Here is a 21,259-nt window from a genome sequence, read left to right on the forward strand (position 1 = left end):
TCGTCCCGAACCACCGGGCCATCACAATCTGCCCTCGGACTCAGATAGATCGCGCACCTTAACCATTCTACAAGCGATCAACACGCTCACTGATACTATATGCACGTGCGTGTTTCTAGCCATCATTCCTCGCCATGTGACGCTGTTATCGCCTGGACGAGTTTATATCAGTAGTAGGTCGGTGGTCATAACGTTCCGGCGGATCAGTGTATGCGGCCCAAGGTGCCGCCCCAAGTTGTCATTACTGGGACTGGAGAAAATGAGTCTGGCAAGCACTGCGCTATACGGACGGCCGTCTGTTACAGAGCGTGTGGGTGGCAGTCGCGGTGGCCGCAGTGGCGGTGGCCGAGCCGGCGCTGCCGGGCCAGTTCCAGTACCTGCCGCCAGACCGCGGCTACAACTACCCGCCGCCCAAGGTGCCGTTCACGACGCCGACCACGCCAGGCTACCGGCCGCCGCAGACGACGCCGCCGCCGCCCACGAGGCCCACCTACCCCCAGCCGCCCGTCACCTACCCGGTCGGGCCGCCGGTCACTACGCCGCCCTATGGACGGCCCACCCCGCCGCCAACATATGGCCCGCCACCGGTACGTACACGAAGATCCAGCTACACAGTGGTGATCCATCAGGGGTGCTACACTACGTGATCAAAAGTATCCGGACACCTGGCTGAAAATGACTTAGAAGTTCTTGGGGCCCTCCATCGGTAATGCTGGAATTCAATATGGTGTTGGCCCACCTTAGCCTTGATGACAGCTTCCACTCTCGCTGGCATACGGTCAGTCAGGTGCTCGAAGATTTCTTGGGGAATGGCAGCCCATTCTTCACGGAGTGCTGCACTGAGGAGAGGTATCGATGTCGGTCGGTGAGGCCTGGCACGAAGTCGGCGCTCCAAACCATCCCAAAGGTGTTCTGTAGGATTCAGGTCAGGACTCTGTGCACCCCAGTCCTTTACAGGGATGTTATTGTCGTGTAACCACACCGCCCCACGCCATGCATTATGAACAGGTGTTCCATCGTGTTGAAAGATGCAAGCGCCATCCCCGAATAGCTCTTCAACCGTGCGAAGCAAGAAGGTGTTTAAAACATCAACGTACCCCTGTGCTCTGATGGTGCCACGCAGAACAACAAGGGATGAAAGCCCCCTCCATAAAAAACGCGACCATACCATAACACCACCACCTCCGAATTTTACTGGTGGTACTACGCACGCTGCAGATGAAGTTCACCGGGCATTCGCCGTACCTACACTATGTACCACATTATGTAAGGTTATTCGTCAGTCCATACGCTCCTTACACCAAGCGAGGCGTCGTTTGGCATTTATTGGGGTGATATGTGGCTTATCAGCAGCCGCTAGACCATGAAATCCAAGTTTTCTCATCTCTCGCCTAGCTGTCATAGTACTTGCAGTGGATCCAGAGGCAGTTTGGAATTCGTGTAGGATGTCAGCATATTACACATTTCGAACCTCTTCAACTGTTGGCGGTCTCAGTCAGTCAGCAGACGAGGTCGACCTGTACGCTTTTCTGCTGTAAGTGTCCCTTCACGTTTCCACTTCACTATGACATCGGTAACAGTGGACATTGGGATGATAAAGGGGTGTGGAAATCTCGCGTACGGATATAGACAAAAGTGACACCCAATCACCTGACCACGATCGAAGTCCGTGAGATCCGCGGAGCGCCCCATTCTGCTCTCTCAAGATGTCCAATGACTACTGAGGTCGCTGATATGGAGTGCCTGGCAGTAGGTGGTAACACAATGCACCGAATAAGAGAAACGTATGTTTTCGTGGGTGCTGGATACTTTTGACCACATAGTGTAGATTAGTACCCTATCTATCCCGCTGCCAATAATTGCTGGTCCTTGCTACGGACACAACCACACCGGAAAAAATTGGTCAAGCCAATGGGCCATCATGAATAGACATGAAACACAATTTCTAGTGTTGAAATTCGACAAAAAAATACAGGTCACAAAAGCGTGAAACATTGCTGTAAACGAGGATTGTAAATTTAACTGTCCCTTGTTTGAGTCGCAACTGTTTAAACTGTGCTAGAATCTGCAAAACAAGGACAGCGTCGCAATCCCATGATATATTAATAAACGCAGTAAAATATTTCGCTGCTCTGTGTTAGTACGCAATCGATCTGTGTGAGCACACTGAGTAGCTGGATCAATGTTTCTTTGATTAAATAGTTGGAGGAGGTTGGTGGATCAATATTTTTTTAATTAAATCATAGGAGGAGGTAGGTGGATTAATGTCTTTTAAATAAATCTTGGGAAGAGGTACGTGGAATAACGCTTTTTTTAATTAAATCATTAGTAGAAGGTAGGTGGATCAATGTTTATTAATACATCGGACGTGCGACTCTATTACGCGTAAGCATTGGTCCGCCTGCCTTCTGCCATGATTTAATTAAAAAACCATTGGTCCACTTACTCAATGTGCTCGAGCAGATCGATTGCGTATTCGTTTTACCACCACATTAGATACATTTTCGTGTCTCTGCAATTAACCCATGAGACAAGCACGAACGTCAGTCCACTATATAGCACTCGCTGCCATAATAATCACAGATGCACCGAAAAATACCAAACAAGACAATGGTTTAAATTTCGGCACTAGAAATACATTCCCACTCTTGTCGCCTATCATTGGTTATGTCAAGGAATCATCCCAATGACTACGCGAAACCGACGCGTTGCCTACCTATGAGCAGTCGATAAACACCTCCGTGACTGCCGCTTGCCCTGATCTAGACTTTAGCCTTCCTAGAGGGCTGCAAAATTGTGGGGACGTTGACTGCTACGTTTACCCGTTATTCGAAATAGGATGCCAGCAAAACCACCCTCAAAGACGAGGTCATTTTAGTGAGAAGTGAACTGACAGGTAGGTTATTATGTGAGCAACATATGATATCATATCCAGAGCAAACGGAACACACAGGTCAAAGCAAGCGGTGTCCAAACAGTTGCATCAATACACAGTGCACCATCTTCTGGCGGCAACGCAGTTGTTTATTCTCACACGGAAACCATAATGAAGCTGCCGAACGTGCCGAATGACATTCTGCGATATATTGTACAGGGTGACTCGAAAGAATAGGAAATTTTGGAATGTAGTTTAATGGATGAGCACATTTACTTTACACATATTTATTTATGTCAGTTTATAGCACAGAGTATGCCATTACTGATTGTCACAAGAATTTTTATTTCTTCACTACCATGCCACAGATGAGCTTCCCCCTAGCGCACATATTCCTGCAACCTGGCAAAAACGTTATACATGGCCTGATCTAACATTTCAATAGGAATCCTGGAGATTTCCTCTCGTACTCTTGCTTTATGTTCTTCGTTGGTAGCAGTAAGGTAAACCTCGCTATTGAGCTGACCCCACAAGAAAAAGTCACACGCTGTCAGTTCAGGCGGTCTTGGGGTCCATGCAATGTCACGATCTTTTGCACTGACACGGTTATCAAATAATCGTCGTTCAGCTCCCATCGATAACTCTGTTGTATATGTCGCAGCTCTGTAATGCTGAAACCAGCAGTTGGCAGTAAAACGGGCAGTTCACTGTCCGTGGCGGCAGCGTACTGAACGCACGTCACAGCGGTTGTGCACCCACCATTATCTTCAAAAAGGTAGTAGTCTATAACGCCACTCGATGACTTGGCGCGTGGAACACCACCATGCAGCTCGATATTGATATTAAGCCGAAATTCTCAAGGTGCGGCCTCTACACTTCCATTCCTGCAATGGGCTTTTGCCGCAAAGACCCGCTGCGCACCGTTCCACTGTTCCGTGCTATTTACTAAATGGTTAGACAGTGAGAGCAGCATTCTATATGTGAATCGGCACCAATTACCTCACAGTGTTCCCACAAGTTCCAAAATTTCCCATTCTTTCCAGTCGTGTTGTACCAAGTACCTTGCGCCTTTTATTGCAATTCGGGAATGATTCTCGTGGGACCTGGATAACAAATAAGTTCTCATACCCGTTCAACTGGCGAGAGAGCTGAAGATCTTGTTGGCCAGTGCAATTGTTTTACTCCAAAAAGAGCACTCTGAGTCGCAGCTTCCGTATGTGGACGTGCATTTTCCTGCTGAAAAAGCACATCCCTCTTCTGTGTAAGAAATTGGTAACCTGTGCAATGTAGTGAGCACTGGTTACTTTATCCTGCAGAAACACCAAATGTGACAGCGAGCTGCAAAAAAAAAAAAATAGTTCAGATGGCTCTGAGCACTATGGGACTTTACATCTGAGAATATCAGTCCCCTAGAACCTAGAACTACTTAAACCTAACTAACCTAAGGAAATCACACACATCCATGCCCTAGACAGGATTTTAACCCGCGACCGTAGCAGTCGTGCGGTTCCGGACTGAAGCGACTAGAACCGTTCGGCCACCGCGGCCGGAGTGAGCTGCAAGTGAAAAAGCTCCATACCATGAAGCCTGGGATGCGTCCTGTGTGTCGTGGCGAACGTATTCTGCAGTAGGCGGCTCACTACGTCTACGCCACACACACGTATGTGCATCACTCCATTACAGACACACCATATTTTCATCACTGAACACAACAGAGAGCCATTCTACTCTCCAGTCAGCTCTCTAATGGCACCAGAGTAGAAACAGGCGGCATACTGTGGTGTCAGTGGTAACCTGGCCAGATGCACACGCGGTGTTAATACTGCTGCAGACAGACGGTCGTCAGTGGTCACTGGCGACAGAGCATGGGCAGTACGTGGCCAGATATCGTCCCTGGATGATATTCGGTCGTCGATCGCTTCCCACACAATGCTTTGATCTTGACATGCGTCTCTACTAAGTGGAGGTCCAGAACCCGATCTATAGGTGTGGGAAGGTTCCACAGACTACTGTTAACACACCACTGACGCCGGCCGGAGTGGCCGAGCGGTTCTAGGCACTACATTCTGGAACCGCGCGACCGCTACGGTCGCAGGTTCGAATACTGCCTTGGGCATGAGTGTGTGTGATGTCCTTAGGTTAGTTAGGTTGACGTAGTTCTAAGTTCTAGGGGACTGATAACCTCAGAAAATAAGTCCTATAGTGCTCAGAGCCATTTGAAACATATTGAACACCACTGACACACTGTGACCTATATGTGGAGCAATGCGACGGTATATCCGTCTAGCTTCCTGCAGGCCTACAATGCGACCCCATTCACATGGCTCAAGCTGTTCAACTTGAGTAGATACTCGTCGGTGTGGTATGGTTTTCCACTAGAGTGAAAGCTGCAAACATTGTTCACCTCTGAACTCAGCTCAGGTATTGCCAGCTGTCAAAACGGAGTGGTGCACAGACAAGCCCCGAGCGCCGCTGATCTCCGATGACCGTGACATAAAAATCATTAACAGCACAAACCCTCAGTATGCACAAATTATACCCGTAGTGCCCCTGAACACAGTCGTTGGAGTTTTGCATATATTTTATTTCCAGCTGTGTAGTCCCAGCAGGTACATTCTACAGGATTAGTATCGGATTACTTACCGGGCCACTCGGATGCTAGAGGATGCCTGAGAGTTCGCCAACCAGGATCACATGAGTACAGCCCTGTGAGCACGGACGTTGTCGTCTAGGAAAACAGCAGCTTCCACAGCACGAGTCGGTCCGTCATGGAATGGTAACACATTCCCGAAACAATACAGAACTACACCCGTCCTGCATCTTAGTTACTGACCTGTTTCTGTGTTACATGAAATTTATTCGCAGTTGTGAATCTGGAGAACCATCAGCCGTATAATGGAAAGCCGACAATGATAATTTGTGCCGAAATGGGACTCAAACCTGGATTTCCTACTTATTACGAGCGGTTGCCTTACCATTACTTTATTCAAGCACGATCCACAGCCACACCCAAACTTCCATATGTCATCAACCACTTGTCTACAATTTGACTGGTACATACATTATTTATATTCCTGAGAAGAGGAGGCATTTTGATTGAAATTAGATTGCCCAGTGTCGGCGGATATATACGATATTGCATTGCCTCGGTTGTTCAGAAGTACAATGCACGTTTGGGTCTGGCCATGGATCCTGATCGTATAGCCTAACTGTAAGGCGACCACTTGCGATAAGCGGGAAATGCAGGTTCGACTCCTCATTCGGCATAAATTTCCATTGTCGTCATTCCAGTCTACAGCTGATGGTTGTCCATATTGGCAACAGCAAATACATTTCATGTATTTCGTAACGGCGGTAGGTGCCGCAGTGCCTGTTCCTTAGGACATGCTTGCATGTCCGAAGAAATATTGCACCGTACTTGTGAACAATACAGGCACTGCAATATCGTGTTTCTTTGTTATATGGCCTAATAACGACGTGCCGCCGTGAATAATGGGCTTTTGTGCAAGTGATAAACCATTCCTTATAGACACGCCCGAGAATCGACGGTGTTACACCATCAGAGCGGGTAGCTTCATTCACAATCTGATAAAGCTGGTAGGCCGGTCTTAAGTCGTGTCTCGACAGCTCAGTCGGTAACGGTAATACCTCCGATAGGCAAGGTTCTGGGTTCGAAGACTTATTTATAGGCAGTGTATGATACAAAACTGCACAGAATCCGCTGTGGAGGGAAAAATTAATTCAACAATAGACACTGACGAGGCACACAAGTTCCTTACATTCAAAGCACTTGGAGCAGAGTTTCATCCACACGAAAAGTAGCGAGCGTACATAACAAACAGCGCTAAATTTCTAACTAGTTCTACACGTTATACAACTACGCGAAATCTAAACTGCAGCTCCAGGTCAGGTCAGGTATGGAGCCGGAAGCAATGTGAAGTGAGCCATCAAAGCAACGGCTGGAGTGAAAGCTTCATTCTAACACGGCCTGTTACTGTTCTGCACAGTTGGGCACAGCTTCTGGAGATAACATTACATGCTTTCCCTAGCTTTAAAACCAGGAACTGTCTCATGTTTCGTTGATGATTATCGCTACGGACCTGACATGTGAATTTCTCCCAGCTTTCTCTTGGTTCCGACTGCGTGTACCAAATTCAAATTTCACGTTCCTTTACTTTCGCTTTCATTTCCTCGTATGAAATTCTTGACTTCTCATTGACGACACATGGATCTCGGAATATATATGACCTGATAGGCTCTTACTTGATTTTGTTAGTTGCGTATGAAATTTTCATTTTGAGGGTCAGAAGAAACGTGTTGAATACTAGCAGAGTCGTTGCACCAATCCAAGTTTCTATAACGACGAAAAAAATCGCAACACCAAGAACGAGTTGTTCATTATAAATGAAAGTTGCTAGATGTTTTTCACTTCTGAAAGACAATGTCTATTCGAATTACGCGCCAGCTGCTTGAGAGTGGCGCAAATAGCACCCCTGTGAGGATGCATATCCAATGGTTCAAATGGCTCTGAGCACTATGCGACTTAACTTCTGAGGTCATCAGTCGCCTAGAACTTAGGACTAATTAAACCTAACTAACCTAAGGACATCACACACATCCATGCCCGAGGCAGGATTCGAACCTGTGACCGTAGCGGTCGCTCGGCTCTGGACTGTAGCGCCTAGAACCGCACGGCCACTCTGGCCGGCGGATGCATATCAGGTTTGCTGTAAATACACGCTGTAACGGTCGTGAGAGTTAATCACCTTTGAGACTGGGAATGATGAATTGATTATAGTATAGAATGCCTTTAAGGCGACAAACAAACCATTATCAACACCTCATTGAGTTAGAACGAAGTAGTGTTACATGGCTACGAAAAAGATGATGCTCCTTCTGTGATACTGCACGAAGACTTGGGAGGAATGTAGCACTGTACATGGTCGCTGAGAGTGGTGTCACCAGAGTGTACGGTCGGAAGATCGCCGGGCTCCAGACGACCAAGTGGCTCTGGCGCATCGTACTGCATTTGCAGTACGAATTTGCGCAGCAGCTCCCACCACAGCGACACAACGAACAGTTACAAATCTATTACTTTAAGGACAGATCCGGGACAGTTGCCCTGTAGCGTGCATCCCACTGACCCCAGACCACTACCATTTGAGGCTTCAGTAATGGCAAGCGAGAGGGTGGTGGTCAGTTGTGTTTTCTGATGAAAGCTCGTTCTGCCTCGGTGGCAGTGATGATCGTATGTTGTTTGGAAAGAAGAAGAAGGCAGTTGAGAGCCTGCAACCAACCTGTCTACGTATTAGGCACACTGGACCTATACCTGGAGTTATTGTCTGGGGTGCGATTTCGTATGACAGCACGAGCCCCCTCGCGGTTATTGCACGTACCCTGACTGAAAATCTCTACGTCAATATAATGATTCTTGAGGTTGCTCCACGCACCCTGGCTGTAAATCTGCACGTCATAGGGGTGATTCGACCGTTCTGTCTACATGTTTGCTTCGCCTGTTCGATCACCAGATCTGTTTCCGATCGAGCATATATGGGACATCATCGGACGATAATTCTAGAGTCGTCCCAACCAGCATTAATCGTTCCTGCACTGACCGACCAAGTGCAACAGGCACAGAACGCCATACCACAAATTGACTTCCGGCACCCGTACAGCACAATACATGCATTTAATCACTTAAGTATGTTATGTAGACAAATGTATTCCCAAAATGTAAGTACTCTACTTTTGTTTTCCTATTGTTGCGATTTTTTTCGTCAGTGTTTTTAGTTTCTGAGAAATAGAAAATCTTCCAGGGAAAGAGATAAAACCGAGTCGAATAATTGCAGGGGAATTTCACTGCTCCCTGTTGTATAAAAAAATCTTCCAAAAGCACTGTTAACTCGACTGGGACACAAGTGGGCCCATTAACAGGAGAGTATGAGATAGCATTTCCACAGGGTGATCATGTACAGAAAAGACATGGAACCTAAGGAGGTTGTTGGTTGTTTTTGGGGAAGGAGACCAGACAGCGTGGTCATCGGTCTCATCGGATTAGGGAAGGATGGGGAAGGAAGTCAGCCGTGCCCTTTCAGAGGAATCATCCCAGCATTTCCCTGGAGTGATTTAGGGAAATCACGGAAAACCTAAATCAGGATGGCCGGACGCGGGATTGAACCGTCGTCCTCCCGAATGCGAGTCCAGTGTCTAACCACCTAAGGAGAGTTCTGCAAATAAGAAGAGGTAAAATTTCTGTGGTAACTGACGTTGACTTCAAGAAGGCTTATGATTCGTTGACTTAAAAAAATCTTATGATTCGATAGATATTCACAATTTAGAGGAATACAAAGCTGACAGGAAAATAAGCAAAAGTATCCAACATACTTTAGTAACCACCAAAATTAAATTCATGGGCGAAACTTTCGAAGTATTTCAACTCCACACAGGTGTTCGCCTAGGAGATGTTCTCTTCCCACTCCCATTAAACATATTTCTATAAAACATTGTGGAGACGTGGGAAAGCAAACAGAGGGACACCAACTCTTGGTTAGAAACGAGCAGAGAATGAATCTAAAGTGTCAGCCTTTCAAAGGCGATCTCGCTGTCCTAACAAACAATAGAGGAGAATCTGCAAAATCTCACAGAAAACTGGTCTACAAACCTCCTACGACAAAACTCAGTACATGGAAAGGGACCCTGCACATAATCTCCCCTTGTAACTCTGGACGAGTTTACGCAACCATCAGGATTAAGCACAACAGCCAATCAACAAAGAATCTCAAAACTGTAAAAACCATATAAGTTTACCTGGAGTAAACTACAATAAAAAATCTGTCTCTGACAATGCAAAACTTAGACATTGCAACTCCGGAAGCACTCTACGCTCCAGAAACGACAGCGATTCACGGTCAATAAAAATAAAAGATACAAAAGCAGGAAAAGAAAATTGTCGGGAAAACGTTCCGACCAGTTTTTCGTGAAGAAATACGAATAAGGAGGCTGTGGAGAAAGGTATACAAACAGACAGAAACAATAACAGACATCTTCAGAAAAAAAAGGATGAAATGTTATGGTCACATCCAAAGAATGAACAAGCACGTGCTTACAAGGCACAACTTCGACGTAGCAAAAACAAGACAATGGAAGAAAATATTAAAGAAGTGTAATTACACATCATCAATAGGAAAAAGTTAAAAAAAACACAAAATATATACATTTAAGCAAAAGCACACGGAATAGAGAACATGAAAGAAACGACGGGAGAACACGAGAGAAAACACGGCGTGTGTATGAACATAATTTGGAAGAACGAAAGAACAAGGAAAACATAACTATTCAAGTTCAAACGCTCTGTTTAAAGCGAATATTCGTAAATAATATATACATGGTGTATCATAATTAATATCGTAAGCGCATACCGTTGAAAGAACGCTGCGCAAGAATCAAAAACATTTCAGTAAACATGAACTTCCAAATGTATGTCTTACGCGGTTTGAGCACCTTTTCACCCTTGATACTGTGTAACAAATCTCTTCCACTGCAAACTGTTTGCTTTCCATATTTTGAGAGGAGTTAATATGGAAGAAACATGACAAAAGGTCCAGTAAACATGGGCTCTAAAATGCATTAGTAAGAGCTATGAGATTGTGAAGATATGAGTTTCAGAATAGCGAAGATGAACAGGTGCTCAAAGTTCTTAGGAATGTATTTTAGAGTCCATGTTTACTGGACTTTGTTCTTGTTCTGGTCCATACTACCATCTCTCAAAATATTGGAAGCAAATAGCGTGCAGTAGAGGGGATATTTTTCACAGTCTCGAAGATGAAGAAGTGCTGATAGCTCTTACCGTACCCATTTTAGATCCCATGTTAACTGTGACTTTTTTGCTTTCAGTATCGTGTACTTTTAGCTGTATGCGTTGACGCCATCAATTATGATACGCTCAGTATATTCAAGGATGCTCTGTAATTAAACGTTCCTGGAACACGGCTGGATACTTGCAAAGAAATGGACAGTCTGTTCCCCTGGGAGAACTACAAAAACGCTACCGTTGTATACTCCGTGTGGTTTGTTCGAGACGCGGTAGATCGTCTTGTAAAAATTCCCCTTCGGTCGGTAATGTTTGTTTTTTCATTCGACAAAGTTCCACTGTTCTACGTCAGCACAATTCGGACTATCAGTTTGCGGACATCGATAGACAGCGGGATTCCCCCCCGCAATATTTCAATCACGAGCCGTACTCTGAAGGCAGCGCTCTCTGTTGCAGCTTTTAATGGCCTTGACACACGGCGAGACCGGCGTGACTGGTAGGTAACATTTATGCAACGACTACGACGCTGGGCGTGAGGCGGGTGTCGGAAGACAGGGACGGCTGATCCCCTCCAGATTAGTTTACGATGTGCCTGGTAGCCGGGTGCGGGATGTACTGATGCGGCGGCTTGTCTGGCGCCGCCGCCAGCAGTGCTTCACCTGGGAGGGACGCGCCCCAGGCAACGCAGCAGATTCGCGGATAGGCCGGCGCGTTCCGATGGGAACGGAACGCCTCGCGGGCGATTGCCACAGCCGGAGAACAGCGTTGTGTCGACACTGGGGTAGCGTGGTAGAGGGAGGGAGGGAGTGGGAGGAGGGGAGGGGGGCGAGGCCTCCGCCAGTACTGGCCACAGGCCACATTAGTCTCACGACGTTTACTGTTCACCTTCCCCACATTTCGACGCTTTAGCCGTGCTTTCGAACGTTGAGCGTGCCGATTTTCTGACGTCATAGCGTGAAAAATGCACGTTGGGGCTCTTTCAGAACGTGCAGAGCAATATCTAGCATGACAGATATTCTGAACGTATCCTTTAACGTTAACCAATGAGATGTATGAACGCCATCTACGTCACATGCCATCTCTCTGCAGTACAAAGTCGCTGGAGGCCATACTGGCTTTCAGTTGAAGCCCGTATGTATGTATCCCGTTTGTAAGCATCAGTCAGTTGACAATCTCCCAAAAACTCGTCATTACGTGTATGATTTGTAGTAATAAAATGACGGGAAACATCATACTGATGGTGGAAAATTTATTGTAACTTGCGTGTTATGAAAGGATGCCGTTTCGAGGCGACGGCACACTGAGCGTCCACAAAAAAATGCAACGGTCTTTCCACAATATTTGATATTAGCCGGTACGGTAGCTCACTGTGTTCAGTCGGAGGGTTACCTGCCCTCTATAATAATAACAATAAAATTTAAAAAAATTGAGTGCGTAGATCAACGATGAACAGTTGTCATGGGACGTCAGCCCCGAACAAATGCAACGAACAACAGAGAACAAAGTGAGATCAGAAGAAAGTAGGTTCGTAACATTGTAAGACACCAGGTGTTGTGTTGCTAGTCCGCGTGTCAGTACTACCAAAATTTTTATGCAGGGAAGTCCATTGATAGTGACCAGGCCAAATATCTCACGAAATAATCATCAAACGAAAAAACTACAAAGAACGAAACTCATCTAGCTTGATGGGGGAAACGCGCTACTTCAAGAAATATGCCAGAGACGATGTTGCCAAGGATATTCTTCATTTGGTTAGCTAGGGAAAAAAAACCACACACATTCAAACACAGAGAGGAAACTATTGGACGTTAAAACTCACAGTTATTACCTGTTGGGTCCTTCTTTACGAATAATCGACGAAAGCTCGAAATACTGAATGATATCGTACTGTCTTAATAATAATAGCACAGCACAGTGTGGTAGTGTAGAATAGTCGTTGAGGCTCATTCGCCGCGCGGGATTAGCCGAGCGGTCTCAGGCGCTGCAGTCATGGTCTGTGCGGCTGGTCCCGGCAGAGGTTCAAGTCCTCCCTCGGGCATGGGTGTGTGTGTTTGTCCTTAAGATAATTTAGGTTAAGTAATGTGTAAGCTTAGGGACTGATGACCTTAGGAGTTAAGTCCCGTAAGATTGCACACACATTTGAACATTTCTTTAGGCTCATTCGTAGCTTGGGCTTCAATATACTGAGCTTACTTCAAATTTTTGTTTGTAATTCATTATCGAAATGATTTCGATCATTATTTTTATGCAATTAATTGCTTTAAAGGTAATGTTTTTACATCTATTTCTAACATAATGTTAAGTGTTCTAATAGTGTATCATTTTTCTTCACTTTCTCTTCGTGTCATTGTTTTACCTATTGGAATCTTTGAGCAAGTTATATAGGGTATTTTTATTAATCTGTCATAATGCTGAAACATTTTAAGTTGGTGAGCTATCGGTTAAAAATCAAAATACGAAATAATCTATTTATACTGACAGTGCAATGGCGTCAAAAATGCATTTTTCAATACAAGATGTGGATATTGTGGATGGTAATCGTCACACAAACATTTAAAATATAAATTCGTGTTGCACCATGGAAACAATGACGCAGATGAAGATGTGAACGAAAGAAGAGATTTTAAATACAACCACAATGAGGTCCGAGCGAGATGGCGCAGTGGTTAGCACACTGGACTCTCATTCGGGAGGACGACGGTTCAAACTCGCGTCTGGCCATCGTGATTTAGGTTCCTTATTTCCCTAAATCGCTTCAGGCAAAAGCTGGAATGGTTCCTTTGAAAGGGCACGACCAACTTCCTCGCCCATCCTTCCCTAACCCGATGGGACCGATGACCTCGCTTTTTGACTCCTTCCCCCATATCAACCAACCACAATGAGAAATAGAATAATGAAAGCAGTAACATGGACAGAAACATAAGCTGTTAAAACAGACTAAGTGAAATCTATGTTAATACATAAAAGTAATCAAAACAGCATGAACAAAGACCGAAAGTGAGAAGAGAATGATAGGAAGTTACATTCAGAGCAAATGAAAAGGCTCACAGGTCGATTATAATCGCTGGCCGCAGTGACCAAGCGGTTCTAGGCGTTTCAGTCTGGAACCGCGCGACCGCTACGATCGCAGGTTCGAATCCTGCCTCGGGCATGGATGTGTCTGATGTCCTTAGGTTAGTTAGGTTGAAGTAGTTCTAAGTTCTAGGGGACTGATGACCTCAGATGTTAAGTCCCATAGTGCTCAGAGCCATTTTTTTATTACAATCACGTGACAAAGGAACAGATAAAAATATTGTATTTAATCCACGTAACTGAAGAAAAATGATGATCAGAGTAGTCTCGACAAAGATTTAAAATAAAAAAATTAAGTTAAAGCACCCAATAAGATTCGAACCTACAGCTTTCTGCAAGAGAACGTTTCCTTTTTACCACTACGCTGTACCATCAGTCGGTGCAGGACTATTATTTTTAAGGCACTAGCATATCCCACGAAATTCCGATTGTTTCAAAACGGGGAACCAGCACTAGGGACTTCTCCTTGCTAGCCAACAATCATAAATGCAACAAAAACAGGGAAAAATCGTTCATGTAACAACAAAATAACTAAAAACGAAAAGCAACAATAATTATTCACAACAGCTCCTCCAAATGTCCTCCTGTAATCTGAATGCACGCACTGCAACGTAGCGTCATGGAGTCCGGATGTTTTCCGAAATCAAAGGTTTCCCTGATTTCATCAAAGGCTAGAGCTATTCTCAGGACGAGTATTTCTGCGGTGTCTACTGGAGTCGACTCCACAGGTAAAAATCTAAAGTGGTAAGATCTTGCGAACGAGCGGCCAGTGAACTGGGGCACCTCTGTGCATACAATGCATCTAAATACTTCCGTACCGCAATATCGAAATGCAGTGGTACCACATTACCTGACGAAAAGTTGCCTACGATACCCACCCAAATGTTTACGCCAAACTTACGCTGATCTGACCTCAAATACATGTAACGCGTATTTCCGTTGTTCCGAATGTGGCTGTTTCGAGAGTTGACTGACCCTTCTCTGGTGAATGACGTCTCTCCTGTCCACAACGCCCTTCTTACGAAATTAGGAATTTCAAATGGCTCTGAGCACTATGGACTTAACATCTGTGGTCATCAGTCCCCTAGAACTTAGAACTACTTAAACCTAACTAACCTAAGGACATCACACACATCCATGCCCGAGGCAGGATTCGAACCTGCGACCGTAGCAGTCGCGCGGTTTCGGACTGAGCGCCTAGAACCGCTAGACCACCGCGACCGTCTAGGAATTTCGATACATTGATTTAAGTACCATAGGGAATAGTGATTCCATAGCCCTCTTCCACCAAAACTTGCGTTTTCGGTAAATGATACAGAAATAGGTTTTTGTCGCGTAGGAAGTCCAATACTAGAGAGTGCGAAACCTGTAGCGAAAAACAAACGGGAAAACTTTACCATTTTTAGTTTTCAGCCATTATTTAAGAACTTCGAATTAACTTTAATTATGAACGGTCCTAGGGCTGGGAGTAGGATTTGCAGTTACCATATGAAGAACATTTCCTTCAAACTGAATGGTCGACACGTAGCGTTGTCACCCAGTGTAAATTTGCTCACAACGAAAGTTCCCGTCTCCGTTAACTGTCTGTCAGCCCCTACAAACGTATTCGGACATTGAGTAACGTGATTTGGAAATCTTGCATTGTAAACTATGTGGGCGTCCAGTTCATTTTGACCTGCAGCACCTATGGTAAATGTATATCGGCGTACTCGTCGAAAGCTTACCGATGACGCGCCATGGTACTACTACGTTCACTGCTGTGAAAGTGTGTCCACGCCAACCTCCGTCGTTGTCCCTTCGCTCCTCTTTCCGTCTACATTCGTAGCTAAACGAACACTTCCATCAAGAATTGACTGCCTCAACACGATTTCCAAATGGTTGAAATGGCTCTGAGCACTATGGTACTTAACATCTGAGGTCATCAGTCCCCTAGAACTTACAACTACTCAAACAAAGCTAACCTATGGACATCACACACATCCATACCCGAGGCAGGATTTGAACCTGCAACCGGAGCGGTCTCGCGGTTCCAGACTGAAGCGCCTAGAACCGCACGGCCACAACGGCCAGCCACGATTTACAAGATGATCGAATGATTGGCAGGCAAAAATCTGCTGCACAAGCTGATACCAGTAATGCCATTTATTCTCATAGGGTAGATGGTAGATCAGGAGACTCGTGACCCATTGGCTTGGGTTTTGTGCCTGCTCACTACAATGGTTTAATTTTGGAGTAAGTCTCCTGTTGAATCTGAGGACACCAAACGAAGAACGCATTTAACAGCAACACCACAGGCAGGCTGTTTGAATATGCGTGATCGGCGAGTGATTGGCTAAGTTTAAAGCTTCGAAATTTTTTTCTTAACAGTCCTGCCAAACCGTTACAAGCTTTTTCAGACAATTTATGACCGCCCTGTGTAGGTTGTACGCGACACCTTCGTAAACAAGCGACACACCAATAGACTGTTTGTCTTGTTCAGCGTCATTAGTATTTTTTATAGCCTTCTCTGCTTACAACATAGCGCTTCAACTGTGTAGATAGAGGACCATGTAGGATATCATCAAGGAAGACAAAATCCAATGCCTCTACCTGTTGTCACCAATAGTCCAGAGATGAAGGTCATAATGTAAACTGGGCCATCCATCAAACCTCATGAACTATACATATTCAGGTACGATGTTCGAGAGAGCGGACGAACATCTTGAACCGGGGTTAGGAAACGATCTGTACTGAAATAGTACTGCTTCCTGTGGCATCGCATATCTATATCATCCCACGGGTGTCACAACTACGGAATAGCAAGTTTCATTAAGATGCTGATAACGGTCGCGCAGAACCTGCAGACCCAATGGTGCCTGTTCATTGACCACACAGGACTTGGCAGACCCTATGGTGCACGTTTACTGACCAACCCTCCAGCAGCTCTGTACCTCGAGCGCCCTCTGCTGACACAATACGGGAGAGTTAGTGGTAGCCACTCGGCGTACACGCGCTCGGAGCCACTTCGCAAGGAGATCTACATCTACATTTACGTCTACATACATACTCCGCAATCCACCATACGGTGCGTGGAGGAGGGTACCTCGTACCACAACTAGCATCTTCTCTCCCTGTTCCACTCCCAAAGAGAACGAGGGAAAAATGACTGCCTATATGCCTCTGCACGAGTCCTAATCTCTCTTATCTTATCTTTGTGGTCTTTCCGCGAAATATAAGTTGGCGGCAGTAAAATTGTACTGCAGTCAGCCTGAATGCTGGTTCTCTAAATTTCCTCAGTAGCGATTCACGAAATGAACGCCTCCTTTCCTCTAGAGACTCCGACCCGAGTTCCTGAAGCATTTCCGTAACACTCGTGTGATGATCAAACCTACCAGTAACAAATCTAGCACCGCGACTCTGAATTGCTTCTATGTCCTCCGTCAATCCGACCTGATAGGGATCCCAAACGCTCGAGCAGTACTCATGAATAGGTCGTATTAGTGTTTTATAAGCGGTCTCCTTTACAGATGAACCACATCTTCCCAAAATTCTGCCAATGAACCGAAGACGACTATCCGCCTTCCCCACAACTGCCATTACATGCTTGTCCCACTTCATATCGCTCTGCAATGTTACGCCCAAATATTTAATCGTGCTTACGCAGTAGCTTTGTCTGTGCTTTACTACAAAGACTATTCCTTATGGACATTGCAATAGCAAGACTTTCTTGCCGCTGTATTTGTAATCAGTCTTCGTTTGCCGGAAGAAATTAGTAAATCTTGCGTTTTCTGTGCTAACCCACTCGCCAATCATTTTTACTTCTGTCGAACTGTCCTACAATGGCAGTTTCCGCACAGCTCTGTAGTTGAGAAAGTCAGATACATATTTCTTTTCTAGACAGTTAGCGACGAGATCGTCGAGGGTTTGGAACTGTACCAGACAAACAAAAATTCATAACACTTATAAAATATCTGATCTGAAGATGTTCCCGCCACAGGATCTTGGCAAGATGCTCCTCAATAATGTGGAGAAAGTAAAAAATTTAAAGAAAATATTATTGTGAGTCCACAGTGTACGTCTTGTTGCGGCTCGCAGAGTGTTGAGGTAATGTAGCAGTCCGCGTAGCGGCTGGAGTGGGCTAGGCCGCGAGCGCCCTGCCCTGCCTCTGGGTCAGGGCCGCAACCGTGCGGAACACGACACAGCGGCGCGCAACAATGGCGGGATGCGCCAGAGGGACGGCAGTGGCAGCAGCTCTCCTTGTAGGCTCCCGCCGGCGTTGCCGCCCAGTGGCCTTGGGGACCGCTGCATTCCTCGTCTGCCGGTCCGTGTCCGTGTCGTATGCGAAGTGAGTTACGCTACCGCGGCTTTCCTAGCTCCACGGACGCACATACATCTGTGTGCGGGCATGCAGCGTAATTTCCTAACCTGTCCCCAAGCATTTACTCGGCTGCTTTCTTCAGCAAAGTGCCACCAGAAATATGACTGAACCGAGGACGAGTGCGACATCTCACAGTATTTCTTCACTTGCGTGTTTCCTCAACAAAAAGAAAATCAGGAATCTCTCAGCACCCGACCATTTGACTACAACCATAATTAAGATCGTTAGCAGGAGACATTTGAAATCTACTGCTGAATAAGAGACCTCTTCCAGACATCTCTGCACATTAAGCCTAGTTTACACGACGACACTAGGTTGCAGGCAAATGCATTACCGGCCACTGAGCATGCGCGCCGCGCGTTTGCGCAGCTAGTTGGTGAAACTGAACACTCTCGGCGTTTTCCAACTTCGGCGTCACTAGTTGCATGAGTTTTGAGGTTACGTGTGTTCATAGAATGTATACAAACTGAAATATGAAGTGAGGAACGGAGAACAATGTTCGCTTTTTGGATATCTACGAGGGTGAGTCAAATGAAAACATAAAATTTGTAATAACAAATCGAAATTTCGAGCCGTTATGCTGCAAGTTGGTAAGCGTGCTACAAACAGTATGAAGAATGGCCTGTAGGTGGCAGCATAGTGTAAATGCACACATAACGTCGCGGTATCAGTATAAAGATGGCCGCCCAACTTGAGACTTTCCCCTAGTGAAGAACAGCGTTCCGTTATTCGGTTTTTGCGTAGTGAAGGTGTGAAACCTATTGAAATTCATCGACGAATGAAGGTTCAGTACGGTGATGCATGTTTTTCACAGCAGAAAGTCTACGAATGGAGTAGGAAGTTTGCGAATGGTGTGATTTCAGTGGAAGATGCTCCTCGTCCAGGTCAGGCACAACGAGTTGTGACTCCACAGAACATTGCAGCAGTTGAAGCCATAGTGAAGGAAAACCGCCGAGTGACACTGAATGACATTGCAGCATGTTTACAGATTAGTCCTGGGTCATTACACCACATTGTGCATGATGTGCTCCAGTTTCATAAAGTGTCTGCAAGATGGGAGCCACAGCAGCTGACTCCTGAAATGAGAGAACGACGTTTGATTCTTGTGAAGAACTTCTTCGGCGCTTTGAACGAGAAGGTGATGGCTTCCTTGCAAGAATCGTTAGTGGGGACGAAACCTGGGTTCACTTCCACCAACCGGAAACGAAGAGAACGAGCAATGAATGGTGCTATTTCTCATCACCAAAACCAAAGAAATTTCGAACAGAACCATCAGCAGGGAAGATTATGCTGACTCTCATTTGGGACGTGAAAGGAGTCATTTTTGAGCATTACATGCCTAGAGGGACCACTGTCTCCAGTGCATCATACTCAGATCTCCTAAAAAATCATATGCGGCCTGCAATCAAATCGTGGATTGCTGTCAGCAGGTGTCCTTTTGCAACATGACAATGCAAGGCCCCACACTGCCCGTACAACAGTTGCAACAATCAGAGACCTGCATTTTGAGTGTCTTCCTCATCCACCATACTCACCAGACCTTGCCCCAAGTGATTTCCATATGTCTGGACCACTCGAAGACGTAATGGGAGGAAAGAAGTTCCGTTCTGATGAAGAGGTACGCCAGGCGGTGCATGAGTGGTTGCGCGGACTACCAAACGAATTGTTTTCTAAAGGAATTTATGCAGTTTGTAAGCGCTGGAGGACTTGCATTGAGGTGGGGGTGATTATGTTGAAAAGTGATACCTCTTTGTACCACTTCTGCACAATAAATAATATTTTAAAAAATATTTAAGGTTTTCATTTGACTCAGCCTCGTATGATTTGCATAGGTGTTTGTGAGATAGATTACAAAACATATTGTTGGCCGCTGTGCCCGAGCGGTTCTAGGCATTTCAGTCCGGAACCGCGCGACCGCTACAGTCGCAGGTTCGAATCCTATCTCGGGCATGGATGTGTGTGTTGTCCTTAGGTTAGTTAAGTTTAAGTAGTTCTAAATTCTAGGGGACTGATGACCTCAGATGTTAAGTCCCATAGTGCTCAGAGCCATTTTTGAACAAAACATATTGCTGCTCCTGAGACCATCATGTGCTATCAGAATACAGATGGTTTGACAATGTCTGAGCTGCAGGACATAATTTATTGAATTAGGAGCACATATACAACTGAATTAAGAAAAATACAAGCAAGTGTAATTGTAGCTGTGGAAATACTCTCGTCTGCAAGACTAAAAGCCCAATGTTCGAGTTGACTGACTCTTTGGTAAGGAATATTGTTGACGGGAGGGAATGCTACACAAATTCAATATTCATCTATTTAAAACGTCGCAGCAGTGGTCCCCATTCATATGTATTTGAATTTGGGAATATTCCCACTGTGCAGATCTGTTTTCAAGAGAGTAGTTTGCAAACCATTGTCTTCTTAATGCGGTGTGCTTCGAATAGTTATTGCTGTTAATGTTACTGTTAATGTCACAGATTTTGGTGTTAATAAAACAACGTCATCAACAACTAAAACCCATCTACTAGCAAGCCGAGTGTTCTCGATTGTAATGGACGCAACGTGACAGGTAATTTCAGTTCTGGCGACAGTGCTACAGACATTACAGTATCTTTATTCCTTTTCGCTTAATTAACTCTACTTAGAAGAAACGTAAAAAATTCTGGTGACGTTCTATGATAATGAAAAGAACTTCTTGAGTCTTCCATTATAAATTATTTCAGCAAGGATGCTGAGCAATCGAGCTGACGTCTTTTCTTCATCCAGTAAAGAATCGAAACAATTTTCTTATTTCTTTCATATGCAGCGATTCCACGCAACAAGCTTTAGCTCCATCACAATTGGTATGAAGTGCAGCTGCCAAAATTTTCATTTTAGACACGACTCAGAAACCCACAGAACGACGAAACTGAAGTGTATACTGGTGTTACCGTGTCAAAAATGGCTCTGAGCACTAAGGAACTTAACATCAGAGGTCATCAGTTCCCTACAACTTAGAACTACTTAAACCCAACTAACCTAAGGGCTTCACACACATCCATGCCCGAGGCAGGATTCGAACCTGCGCCCGTAGCGGTCGCGCAGTTCAAGACTGAAGCGCCTAGAACCGCTCGGCCACAACAGCCGGCCGTCACCGTGTCTTTAC

The 21,259-nt window shown here is 45.4% G+C and overlaps 1 protein-coding gene across 1 annotated transcript in view; it reads left to right on the forward strand.

Annotated features, from left to right (window-relative positions):
- LOC124615882 (cuticle protein 19-like) overlaps positions 1 to 21,259 on the forward strand; it is a 69,474-nt gene that overhangs the window by 21,286 nt on the left and 26,929 nt on the right. The window contains exon 2 of the mRNA XM_047144049.1: positions 306 to 587. Within this exon, the coding sequence (XP_047000005.1) occupies positions 306 to 587 (282 nt within the window). The remainder of the gene's footprint in view (positions 1 to 305; positions 588 to 21,259) is intronic.

Source organism: Schistocerca americana, chromosome 5 (genome assembly GCF_021461395.2).
Source record: "Schistocerca americana isolate TAMUIC-IGC-003095 chromosome 5, iqSchAmer2.1, whole genome shotgun sequence".
Lineage (NCBI taxonomy): Eukaryota > Metazoa > Arthropoda > Insecta > Orthoptera > Acrididae > Schistocerca > Schistocerca americana.